Source organism: Polypterus senegalus, chromosome 15 (assembly GCF_016835505.1).
Source record: "Polypterus senegalus isolate Bchr_013 chromosome 15, ASM1683550v1, whole genome shotgun sequence".
Lineage (NCBI taxonomy): Eukaryota > Metazoa > Chordata > Cladistia > Polypteriformes > Polypteridae > Polypterus > Polypterus senegalus.
This window is the reverse complement of record NC_053168.1, coordinates 133,532,575-133,545,046: the sequence shown is the minus strand read 5'-3', so window position 1 is coordinate 133,545,046 and position 12,472 is coordinate 133,532,575. Positions and strand designations below refer to the sequence as shown.

At 35.8% G+C, this 12,472-nt stretch overlaps 1 protein-coding gene across 3 annotated transcripts in view; it reads right to left on the bottom strand.

The window, feature by feature from the left end:
- LOC120515544 (zinc finger protein 236-like) overlaps positions 1-12,472 on the bottom strand; it is a 170,054-nt gene that overhangs the window by 68,909 nt on the left and 88,673 nt on the right. For all 3 annotated transcript variants that reach the window (XM_039736606.1, XM_039736607.1, XM_039736608.1), the window contains exons 14-16: positions 12,073-12,317; positions 9,001-9,102; positions 1,441-1,583 (exon numbers count right to left, since the gene is read on the bottom strand). In XM_039736606.1, the coding sequence (XP_039592540.1) occupies positions 1,441-1,583; positions 9,001-9,102; positions 12,073-12,317 (490 nt within the window). The remainder of the gene's footprint in view (positions 1-1,440; positions 1,584-9,000; positions 9,103-12,072; positions 12,318-12,472) is intronic.

Genomic DNA, 12,472 nt, shown 5'->3' with positions numbered 1-12,472 from the left:
GATGGCGAGCTGAGCTGGGTGGAAGGATGGCAACGCGTCTGGGAGTCGGAGGATTGGATTATTGTGTAATTGTGATTGTTTATGAATATAATGAGGAGAGGGTGCTTTGTGCACTGTGGCTATTTAATAAAGTCATTGTTTGGACTTTTACCTGGTGTCTGGAGTCGTGGACAGGGGTTCAAGGGAGCGGTACTGCCCCCTATCTGTCACAACACTTACACTAAGAGATAGCGAATTTGTTTTGTTATTTGGACAACATTGTAAATTCCAAAAATGTTTTTTTTTATATAATTCAGTAACTTCAGAATTGTTGCTGGTAACTGTCTGGATGTTATCTTGCATTGTAGATAATTAACTGCCGACTTTAGGCAACACTGAGTGTGTTTACATGCGCTTTAACAAACCGGTTATTCGCAGAAACCCAGTTTCAAATATGCCATGTATACCCTTATTGAGGTAAGAGAAACTGGGCGATTAATCCCTGAGAAGCCATGTTAACACGTAGATTTCTCAGCAAGTAACTCAGTAGAAAAGAAAATACTGTTTATCTGTAGAAGCAAAGCATCTTTATTGTGTGCTTATTTGATCTTAAATAATAATGCTCTGGATGTCATGACCAGCATATATTAACCAACCTGGAATATCTCCACATTTATGTCCATGTTAATAATGACAGTCATTTTCTATGCTATGCATAGCTTTAATAATTTTGTTGCAGTTAATTTATTGTATTTCATGTCTGTCACTTTTAGTAAACCATTTAGTACTTGCTAACTGCTTGAATATAAAAATTGTAAATTCTGTTTTATATTTTAGGGATTGCTGGATAACATCTAACATTTACTGTAAATTATTTGCAGAGGCTTATTCCAGTGGCATGGTTAAGCCATTGTGCCTTAAATTGATTAATCGATTATTCACACTTGTAATACTTAAAATAAAGGTTTTTACAGAAAAAGTGAAGGGAGTAAAAGAAAGGGTTTTTTTTTTATTCTTTATATATATATTTCTTTGAAAAACCTAAAAGAGAAGTGGCACAGCCTTGGTTAGCTTCTTAGGAAAGCATTTAGCAAAACAACTGTAGTCAATAAAGATGAAAATATTCAGAAACCAAAGCACCAAATAAGATTATTGAGTTGATTCAGAAAGCAAAACACAGATTTAAAATACAGTAAGTTATTACTTGGAAAAGAAAAACCGCAGACATCAAACAATCCATGAGGCAATTTATAAAAACAAACATGTATACTATGACATCACATGCCAGACCATGCACATCTTTGTTCAAGCATCGTGATAACATGCTTCACAAAACAGCACTGATGATGATGCCATCAACAAAAATGATTTGACAAAACTAAACGAGAGAAAATAACAATTTTGACAACAGTGATGAAAACCCAATACTGAAAGACTGAGTTTTTGTAGTATTATACTTACTACTTCTGTGCTGGAAACCTGAAGCAGGTTTTGCTGATGGTAACTGGAAGAGAGGGCCTGAGATTCCAAAGTGCTTGAATCCTGTAGCTGCTGCACAGCTGAGTACTGAGACTGTTGATTATAGCCATCTGCTATTGTATACCCTGAAGATTAAAGTAAAACAGAGCCTATTAAAACATTTTTATTGAAAGATTACACATTCAAAAACTATTTTGAACACACAGATGTAATGCAGGGTGAACAAAGCCCTATGATTGCTACTGTTTTGGCTGTTAGGAAGCTGTTAGGCAGGCAAAAAATATTGGCCACAGAAAGGAAAGTACTAAGTTACTCAGAAATTTACTGATACTTTAAGATACAGTAAACAGCGACCTGGGAAGTTTTGCCCAAAAAGATCCATGGTAATTCACCTTACAGAAGGCAAGGAACCGTCTATCCAGGAAGAGAAAAGGGAAGTAATATCACACTACATATTGTAAAACAAGCAGTTTGGAAAGCATTTAAGAACTTGTTTCAGTTTAAAGCTGTCCAAGTGCACGTGTAGTGAGAGCTGGACATTTTGTGAGGCAAATGATGTGACAGGTTTAAGAGTAAACTATGTATGTAACTTTTAACCCTAACAAAAGTTAAAAAGTGGGCCAAAAAAATATCCAGTAACCAATGTCTCCAAAATGGAGAAGTGGGTCAGTTTGATGACAGAAAAAAGTGTATTCAGAACCAAAGAGGACAGCAGAATGTGAGAAAGATTATCAGCCACTGTGCTCTTTACAGCAAAGGCCAGCATTAAATAACAACAAAACAAAACAGCACTTGTAGGCTCTCGATTTGCAGTTGGTTAGTTCTCAATGGATCTGGGATGAAAACTTGAAAATGTCTAACAAAGTAGTATAGATAGATAGATAGATAGATAGATAGATAGATAGATAGATAGATAGATAGATAGATAGATAGATAGATAGATAGATAGATAGATAGATAGATAGATAGATAGTGTATTTGGCAGGATTAGATAGATAGATAGATAGATAGATAGATAGATAGATAGATAGATATAGCATAGTTGGCAAGTCCTGTGTGGCCCTTTAAGTTATCACTATTTTAGCACTGAGTCACCTGTGTTTAAGAAAGTGTAATACTTTGATTAGCTTTTAGGTGCATCCACTTTGCAAATTTCTTGGTCATTAGACTCTGTTTTGCTAATACCTGTCTCCTAAAAGGAACTTCAACTGATTCTCTGGCTTCATATTTCTGATGGTGACCCCACATATTGACTCTACAGTAGGCTTGGCTCATACAGTCTATGTTAGCCATATGGTTACCAAGCACTATCGTCATTATATAGGTGAAGTTGCCATTATTCCCATTCAGACTATCGTGATTGTGAATTTTGGATTACTCTTTGTCTAATTCACTTCTCTTGGACCATTTCACCAAGGGTAATCCTAACAGAAGCACAAAAGTTTGGAATCACCCAGATAATCGATATTTTTCCAGGATGTTTGCCTTACAGGTAGAGTTTCAAAGAAAAGGTCATATCTGAAATTGGCATATAAAAAAGGTTCAAATGGACAAAATAACTCACAGTCAGAAGATGACTGGAAAAAAAATATAACGTCAGGCATGCTGGAGTCATCTTTTCTCTTTTGCAAATGACACTAGTATTTGGAGTGTTTTAAAGGAAGAAACCAACTGAGAACCTGTAAAATGTTTGTTTCTTAGGTTACACAATCTAAAGTACTTGGTCATGTATCGGGATGTTCTTCCCCTTCGTTTCCTTTCCTAGGTAGATCCAGATTGCCCTCTTTCTCTTAAAACGGTAATAGACACCTTTGTGGGAAATTTTCAGTTTCTTGCAAGCTGTCAAATGGAATAACCTTCATTTTGCCAGAGCTGAACTTTAAGAATGCCAATATCTTGAAACCCAAGAAAAAATCATTTACTTGCTTTATTGAACAGTATAACAGGTTTCAGCAGTGCTAGTTCAATTACAAAGGTTTCTTTAACAATCAATTAGCATTTAAACACAACTAATTAAGGATAAGCTAAGACAGTTTATCATTAAGGCACTGAATGAATGACTGCAAAAAGTGAGTCTTGTGAATAATAAAGTGAAATTCAGTCATTTCAAGCAGTAATAGTCATTAGCAGCATTAGTAATCTTTTTGCAGTATTTTTCAATCCATTTAATAGGTTCCTGATATAAAGTTAGAGCTATTAATCAAAAACATAAACATTTCTGGATAATTCCAAACTTTTGACAGGAAGTATAATTTTAATGTTTTCTGGGCCACATAACCCTTTATCATATCAAGTTCGTAATCCTAGGAGGAACTTTGAAAAACAAAAAATAAAGTTTCTGTCACTTTTGATGAAGCAAAAACCTTCAAAGTACCCTCTGATTCTATCCTGTGGCTGTTCTTAAGAAAATGAGGGCAACATGAGGTTTGACATGCACAGGCACATATTCACAGATGGTGGCAATGCGGCTCGATTTTTCAGCAAACCTCTAGAGATGCAGTGGTGCCAGTTTTAATCTCCAAGTAGCAAATGTGTGGAAATGAGGACAGAGATGTGAAGAAGGTACTTTTTGTCATTTAAGAAACAATGCAAATACAAAAGTCATTAAAATACTGTGCAGACATGCACTTCATAAACACATCAATGATTTGAAAAAGCCATTGTAAGAGGATAACTGCATAAAATGCAGCACTAGACATTGCTAATCTCAATAAACAAACATATTTAAAGTTACTGACTGAAATTGTTAAATTTGGACTGACAGACAACTGAAATGACAGAAACTTTCAAAAATTCTTCAAAAGAAAGAATTATATGAGCAAATACAGTATAAGAAATCTTAAATAGCATTATGCTTCATGCAGCTAGGAAACAGAGCCGTGCAAATGAGACTCACAGTACATTTGCTCCTCTAACATATACATGTTCATTTGTGACCACAAGAGTGGAATTCTCAAAAATATCATGGTATGCGACAGTTTTAATATAAGTCTTCCATATGGGCCATAACACTATCTTATTCCAATAACTTATGATCTCATTTTGACAGTTTACTCTCTAAGCTGCACAGCTTAAACTACAAAGTCCAAGTCATAATTCATAAAACAGATATAACCCATGAAATGCATGACAATCAGCCTATAATATAAAATGTCATAGTCGCTGTGTTCGGTCAAAGAGTAAGACTTAAACCTCCATTACTAAAAGCTCAAATTAAGTATTTAATCCATTGTGCATTCTGGTTGATCTCCTAGAAGGTATTTCATTAAAATTAACATAACAAAACACTTTCAAACCCATCTAATCCTATAAAGGATCTTTGAGCACGCATACAAACACACACACACTGCTAATTTAAGTAATAATGAGATCATATTTCAAAATCTTATGAGAAAAGTACCAGTGAATCTCACTTAATAAAAGCAAAAGTAAACACAATAAATCAATTTCCTTTCATATGGTAACTCTTTTTACAAAGGATACATTTAATTCTTTTATAATCAAATAATCTTGGCATGACTTTTACTTCTAATTAAACATCAAGCTGAAGCACACAGGAACTCTATGAGAGGCATTTTAATTTTTATTTTCTTAAATCTTTAAAGTAAAGCTTTCAAAAAGCAGTCATCCTAAATCCCATTACTATACTCATTAAAATAATGCTTGTTTTTTCACATTTTTTCCCTGCTTTCATTCATCATACCTTATGAATGCGTATATCTCGCTTTAACAATTAAATATGAAGATCTGTTCAACTGATTTTTGTCATTAAAGCAACTCTCTGCATTTTTTACAGAAACAAAGAAAGCATGTGACAAACTACTCTACATTAATACATTTTTATTGACCTCTGTGTTTCAGATTTCTATTAACACCAGCAGACAGTAAAAATAAAATTTTAAAGCGGTGATTTCAGTTACAATATTCTTGGAAAATTGGCTACAAAAGTGCCCAAATCTTTGAAGTTTTACAGGTAAAATAAAATAGTATTTAATTATTTAATTGAAAACAAAATTAGATAGCATGAAAGTGAGGTTTGGGAAGTCTCTATCTGAGGAAAAAAAAAGGGCCGTATCTCGTGTCTTTTAATGTAGTCTTCTCGGCCTCATCACATTGTGATCTCTGGAGCAAATTGGAAAAGTTCAAGAATGAAAGAGATGCAGCTGCAATGAGAATCAATATCTCCTAATCTGAGGTAACGGAATGTCATGTCAACTTACTTTTGTATAGTATTCTTCACTACAGTGCAGAATCAGAACACTGTAACAAGTTCTCAGGTATAATTCAATTACCAACTTTACCAATTGCTAAACACACACAACTAAAAAACAGATCAGTTTAAACAAATAAACACAGTGACTGCAACTTGATTAGCACAGACATGACCCAACCAGTATATGTTATTGTTGCATATATTATTCTTGAGATATGGCCAGTTGAAAATAGAAGAGAAAAAAAATAAAAACTCCACTCAACAGCATCCTTAGAAATAATATAAACCTCTTGGTTGGGATCCACGGTCAATGATAACAAAAAAGTCAAAGATCTAAACCAACTGGCTGTCCATTCCCGCCTGGGCATTCTATTATAAATCTTAAGTTGTGTTTGGCAGTCTAATAATATAACAGGATACTTTCATCCGGCAAGTGGGTGACAGACAACTCGGCGAAAGGCAATTCGGCAAAAAGACAACTCGATGAAAAGACATCCTTTACCAGTTAGGTAATAGTTAGGTTCAAAGAGATTTTTTAATGATATTTAAATGACAACATAGGGTGCCGGAAAATCCACAAAATCACCTGCTTTATGAGAGTCCCAATACGTTGAGAGTAAAGATACTCCTTAAGTCATACTCACAGGTCACCTTTTGAATTCTAAATAACGTTATCATACGATTACAATCAATACAATTTATGTAAAGGATTAGCAATTTTGGTTGCAGAAGATAATGTAAGATAGAGTTTGTTCCATCTGCAGAATAAAGTTTGTTCGTCAATTATATAAATTTATTTTCAACATTTTAAATCACGTTGTCATTTAAATATAATTAAAAAATCTCTTTCAACCGGTATCCGTCAATAAGGGCGCGTAAATAAAGGCAAGCTTCAAAAGGGCGACCTCAATTGGGTGCATCGAATAAAGGCGAACTTCAAAAGGGAGACCTCAATTGGGTGCTTTGAATAAAGGCAAATGCAACAAAATTATTACATAAAATTTATTAGATAAAGGCAATGATTGAACGTATAAAAAGGCGAAAGCAAGAATATTAAAACATCCAATTAATTAATGCATGAACTTCTAACAAACTATTTCTAAAGCTCTCTATATTTCGTTGTTTTCTGCTCTTACTCATTGTTGTGTTACACTTGAAGCTGTAGATTATGTGCAATGTGTTGCCTTCAACTATGAGTAGATCTGCACCTTTGTTGCTCTTCACATATTCCAGAGCCATTTGAACTAAATTATCTACGAACGCCTTTATTCGCCCCGCTCAATTGAGGTCACCCTTTTGAAGTTTGCCTAAATTTACGCGGGCCTTTATTCGCAGTGCCCAATTGAGGTCGCCCTTTTGAAGCTCGCCTTTTTGTGCGTGCTCTTATTGAATATAGCCCTTTCAACCAAACTATTACCCAACTGGTAAAGGAAATCGCCGAGTTACATTTTGCCAAGTAGTTTCTTCGCCGAGTTGTCTTTCGCCAACTTGTCTTTTTGCCAAGATTGTTTTTTCACCGAGTTGACACCGAACCACTTTCATCTTTGGATTTTAGCATCTTGATCTTTGTTCCTTGCAGGTGAGCATTAAAAAGTTGCCCCAAGTGGAGGAGTTCAAGTACCTCAGGGTACTGCTCATGAGTGAGAGTAAAGGGGACTGTGGAATTGACAAAAGAATGAGTATGCAAGGAGATGTTTACAGATCTATCACAAAGTGGTGGTGACGCACAAATTAATTCCTTTCAAAAGTCTTGCAATTTATTGGTCAGCCTATATAAATATTATTTGAACAGAGTCCAAATTTGCCTACTTTAAACAAATTCAGATTAAATAAAACGAATTGCTGTGAAGTCCCTCAGTACAGTTTGCGACAGAAGACAAAATGAAATCCAGAATAACACTACTGAAAAGTATCAATCTGGAGAAGGTATGAAAACTTTCAAAAGCTTTTAAAAGTCATCTGTATAAACAGTAAAGACTATTTTTATATAGACCATAATTTTCTCACTTTTGCTGCTGTTATGCCATATAGTGGTGCAACACTGAAAATGACAGAAAGATTCATAAATTAATCAAGCTTTAGTTGCTTTGTGCTATTGAGCTTGTGAATGAATAACAGCAATTTTATTTTTTATTTTCTCTTATTCTCAAGTATTTTATTCAGCTCCTTTTTCTCACTCCTCATCTTTTCAGTTATTTTATGTAGTCGTCTAATACATGTGGAGAAATGGGACACTGCAACACCAAACATTAAAAGTGCACGGACTGGAGAAAATTAAAAGGGGGTTTTAGAGGAAAAAACTCTGTGGGTGAAGCCTTGTCAGTAGAGCATTTCACAGTTATTCACAACAAAAGCTTTAATGAGTTATCAAGAAACATACATTCTTAATCTAATAATCACGTCTGGCAATGTGAGATTACCCCAGCACAGTGACACACCTGACACTCTAGTGTTTGATTGAAGTTATAGAGTTTGATGAATGTTAAAAACAAGTTGACAGCACATAAAATTGACTGTGTGGAAATAGACAATAGCAAGACCAGAAGACAATTGCAATTTGCAGAATGGTAGGAAAAGTTAGTGGCTCTCACCAATGTCTCGAGATTGTTCCTTGGGTGCTGGTGAATGGAAACATGAGTGGAAGATTGAGGATGTAAAGCAGCCACTAACTACATCATGTGTGTCCTTGTTTTGAATGGAGCACAAAAACTACAAGAAAAGGTCTCATGAAACCTTGGCTGTTGCACACCATGCCCTGTCCCTTCCTGTGTAGAGCACATATGAAGCACCTTGAGCATGGGAAAGGTGCTATATAAATAAAATGTATTATTATTATTATATAACCGGATACCACACCAGACGTCTTGGTTAATTTGGGAACCAGCTTCCAAGAAGAACAGAGCTCTTGACCCATAGCAGCGTAAACTGAAACCTGGCACAGCATGCCAATTATTTTCCTTACTTTTTTATTATTGCCCTCATAACAATCAGGATTCTCCAAGTCTTTATCTCTGTCTGCCTTGGTTCATTTTACGATACATACACTCTTCTAGAACAAAAGAACCAACTAAGAACCATTTTGTCTGAAGGTGCAATAAAAAGGAAATATCTGTAAAACAATTTTTGCTGTAGCCATTGCTCTCTGAAGTCTTACGGCTCAGTAATACTTCTTCTTTTAATCAGAAAAGTCTGGCTTCTGACGTTCTATAAATTAAACATTGTAAAGCAACTGTTTTTTGTGATTAAAAGGAAAGAAAATGAATATAAACAAGTTAAACTCAGAAATGGAAATATTCCTTTGAGAACTATTTCATGGAGCCAAATGTTACCTTGTGATAATCCCTGCTGGTCAAATGCTTGCTGGGGAAGTGCCTGCTGTTCAAATTGGCTCATATTCTGTGGGAGAGCATGCTGGGAGGTCACAAAGGTATCTGAAAATCAGTCCGGCAAAAAGAGAAGAAAAAAAAAATGCTGACATGTGAAACAACAGATGGCCTTCTACCTGAAGTATTACTTATACTTTTTAATTCAAATTTCAGATTTACAACTTAGTAATGTTTGTTTCATCTACTTAAACAGAAAAATAAATTTCCAACCTAATGCAAATCTTTTGATTATTTTCTTCACAAATAAACAAATACCCATTTATATATATTACTGTATAAGACAATGAAAACAGCAGCTTGTCAGTAGAAATGCAGTGCTTGAGATATAAACAGGGTGGCACAGTGATGTTATAGTTAATGTTGATGCCTCACAGCTCCAAGAACATGTCCTCAGATCCTAGCCTGGGTATTATATTTGTGGAGTTTGCAACTCTTCTAATCAGTGTGGCTTTCTCCAGGTAATCTAGTTTCTTAAAGATAAGCATGCAAGATGGAGTGAAGGCTCTAAATTGATGAATTGAGAGTGAAAATACCCATGTATGTGAGTGTGTAGCCTACAAAAATGGTCATCTTATTCAGGGCCTTGCGTCTGGCAAAGCCGGGTCAGAAAATGGACTGACAGAAAGCAAACTGGAAACCAGAAGGTCAGCACTGGCCTTCCTTAGGAGAAGCCTGTCTGTTTAACATATACATATTACCACCACCCAAATAAAAGGTTCTGAGATACATTTTTACCCATTCTGTATTTTATTTGAATTAAACTTTCCAAATCGTTGAATTAATGCTTAAAGGACTACTTACAGTAACTTAAAAATATATTTTTTATCTGTTACTCCATGTACTTTGTAGTGATGATTGAAAAAAAAATGTAATCTCATGTTTTCATGCAGAAAGAAAGATGTTTATGACACAATAGAAGTCAATAGTGACTCAAACTTTGTATCATGATCTTTTATGTAAAAATGTAACACAAAAACACAAACAGGAGCAATTTATGGATCACAGATTTTTTTCAAAAAATAAACCTTGTTTATTTGTACCCCATGCTTAAATCTTGGTTCTAATTCCAATTATAAAGAAATCCCCATTATAACCATTTTTTTTCCAAGTCCAGAGGACTTTGATCTAATGGAATTTTACCTTTGTACTTAAGTGTCCATGTACATACTATTAATATATACGTTACTACTAGACAAATGATAAACCTGAATGTGTTATGTGTTCAGGTTCAGATACAGTACTGATGGAAGAATACCTGTACAGTTAATAGAAAATGGATCTGGCAGGGCACTATGGGTTTGAAGGGTGTATGAAACACTGTGATTGGTGGATTGCAAAACCACATTTGACAAAGTACACAGTACAACTCCTGCTCCGCTTTGTTCTTGTTATGTCTGGGCTACTGCAATTCTCTGCTAGCAGGAGTATGGGCATGCGTCACCATTTGCTGAGCATTATTCAAAATGCAGCAGCACATCTGATGTTTTCAGCCTTTTACACTGTGTCGCTGAAGCACCACATGTTAAGATCAAATCCTTGATACTTGCCTATAGAGTAGTCAAGGGGTCAGCACATTATATATATATATATATATATATATATATATATATATATATATATATATATATATATATATATATATATATATATATATATATATATATATATATAGTGGAGGACTGCCGGCTTCCCAGGCCGGTCCGCACCCCAGGCCGCCAGGAGGAGCTCTCCCGACAGCAGGATCATGCCCCGAGGTCCAGCAGGGCCTTATGGACTCTGTAGTGTTTATACACAGCCCTGCTGGATACCTTGGGGACCACCAGGAGGCGCTGTGGGGGACTTATGGGCTCTGTTGTGCCTTATGACCCGGGAGTACGTCACGGTCACGTGACGGGAAGGAATGGCGTGCTCCCGGGGTGAAATAAAAGACTGATTGCCCTGACCCGGAAGGAATAAGGAACTGTGGACTGCTGGGACAGGAACACCTCCGGGTGAGGGGCTATAAAAGGACGGTGCCTCAGTCCAGACACTGAGCTGAGCTGGGAGGTAGAGGAGCAAAGTGTCTTGGCGAGGAGGAGTGTTTTGTTATTGTGTTTATTAATAGTGATTTAATAACGTATGAGTAGTGTGGAAGGTGCTTGGTGCACTTTGAGTGAAAATAAAGAGTCTTGGACTTTTACCTGGTGTTTGGAGTCATCCCTGAGGGTTCAAGGGAGCACTAGCGCCCCCTACTGCCACAATATATATATATATATATATATATATATATATATATATATATATATATATATACATATACTGTATATATATGGTCCAGATATAATTATGCAGATTCAGATTGTCTGGATGACTGATTTATGCAGGGACGATTCTAGTTCGGCACAAAGACGATTCTTCATGTCGTCAGTTCACACACCTCTCAAAGGTCCGGGATTTTTCTGGTGATTTTCTATGCAATAAACTTAATAAGTTATAACGGAATGAAAATTGCATAATTAGACCTGGACTACCATATTATATATATATATAGTTTTTTTTTTTTAAACACTTGTAAGGCCTTTTGCCTCTTCTCGCCCACTCAGGTCTGCTGATGTCATATCTGTGTGGCATCAAATTTCAATCCAGATTCTTTTCATGCATAGCTCCTAGCTAGTGGGATGAAGCGGTCACATTCATTCATAATTCAGACTCCCTCAGTGTGTTTAAGAAGCATTTGAAGACTCACTTCTGTGAATTCGTGTCTAACTGATATTTGCTGTTAACAAGGAATTGCAACCAGCTTGCATTTTGTTTTGACTTTTTCACTTCTGGTGATCAATTTTGTAACCTTGACCTATAACACTAGCTCCTAAACAGACAGACAGTTAAGATATTATGTAATCCTCTTTTATAAGCTGCTTTGGATAAAACCTTCACCTAAGCAAATAAATGTACAGTATATGTAAGTAAAAGGCTTCTATTTATTAGTTACTAAAGCTTTCCTAACGGTACATATAACTTTAGATTCATACGTACCTTCATCTTGCACAAGAGGTTGATCTGTCAGCTGCTGGTCCAGGTCCGTTTGCTGGGTAGCCACCACTTGTTGCTGAGTAAGGCTTAATATGGTCTGTGACTCTGCACTCACAGTGGTGGATTGCTGCAGGTCATCACCCTCAATTTCAACCTGCATCTCTGAGGTAACTGCCTGCTGGGCAATCCCATCATCCAGGGAGTTTTGCTGTTGTTGATGTTGTTGGATTTGCTGGGCAAGCTCATATCTTTAATAAATGAGGACACACAATTGAAACAGGCACAAATTAATACACAGAACTGTCATCTACTAGAATTTGAAGGGCATGTTGATCAAGAATCGTTTTGGAGGACTGCATGTTTTGTAGGATTGTATTTATTTATTTTTTCTATATTTTTGTAG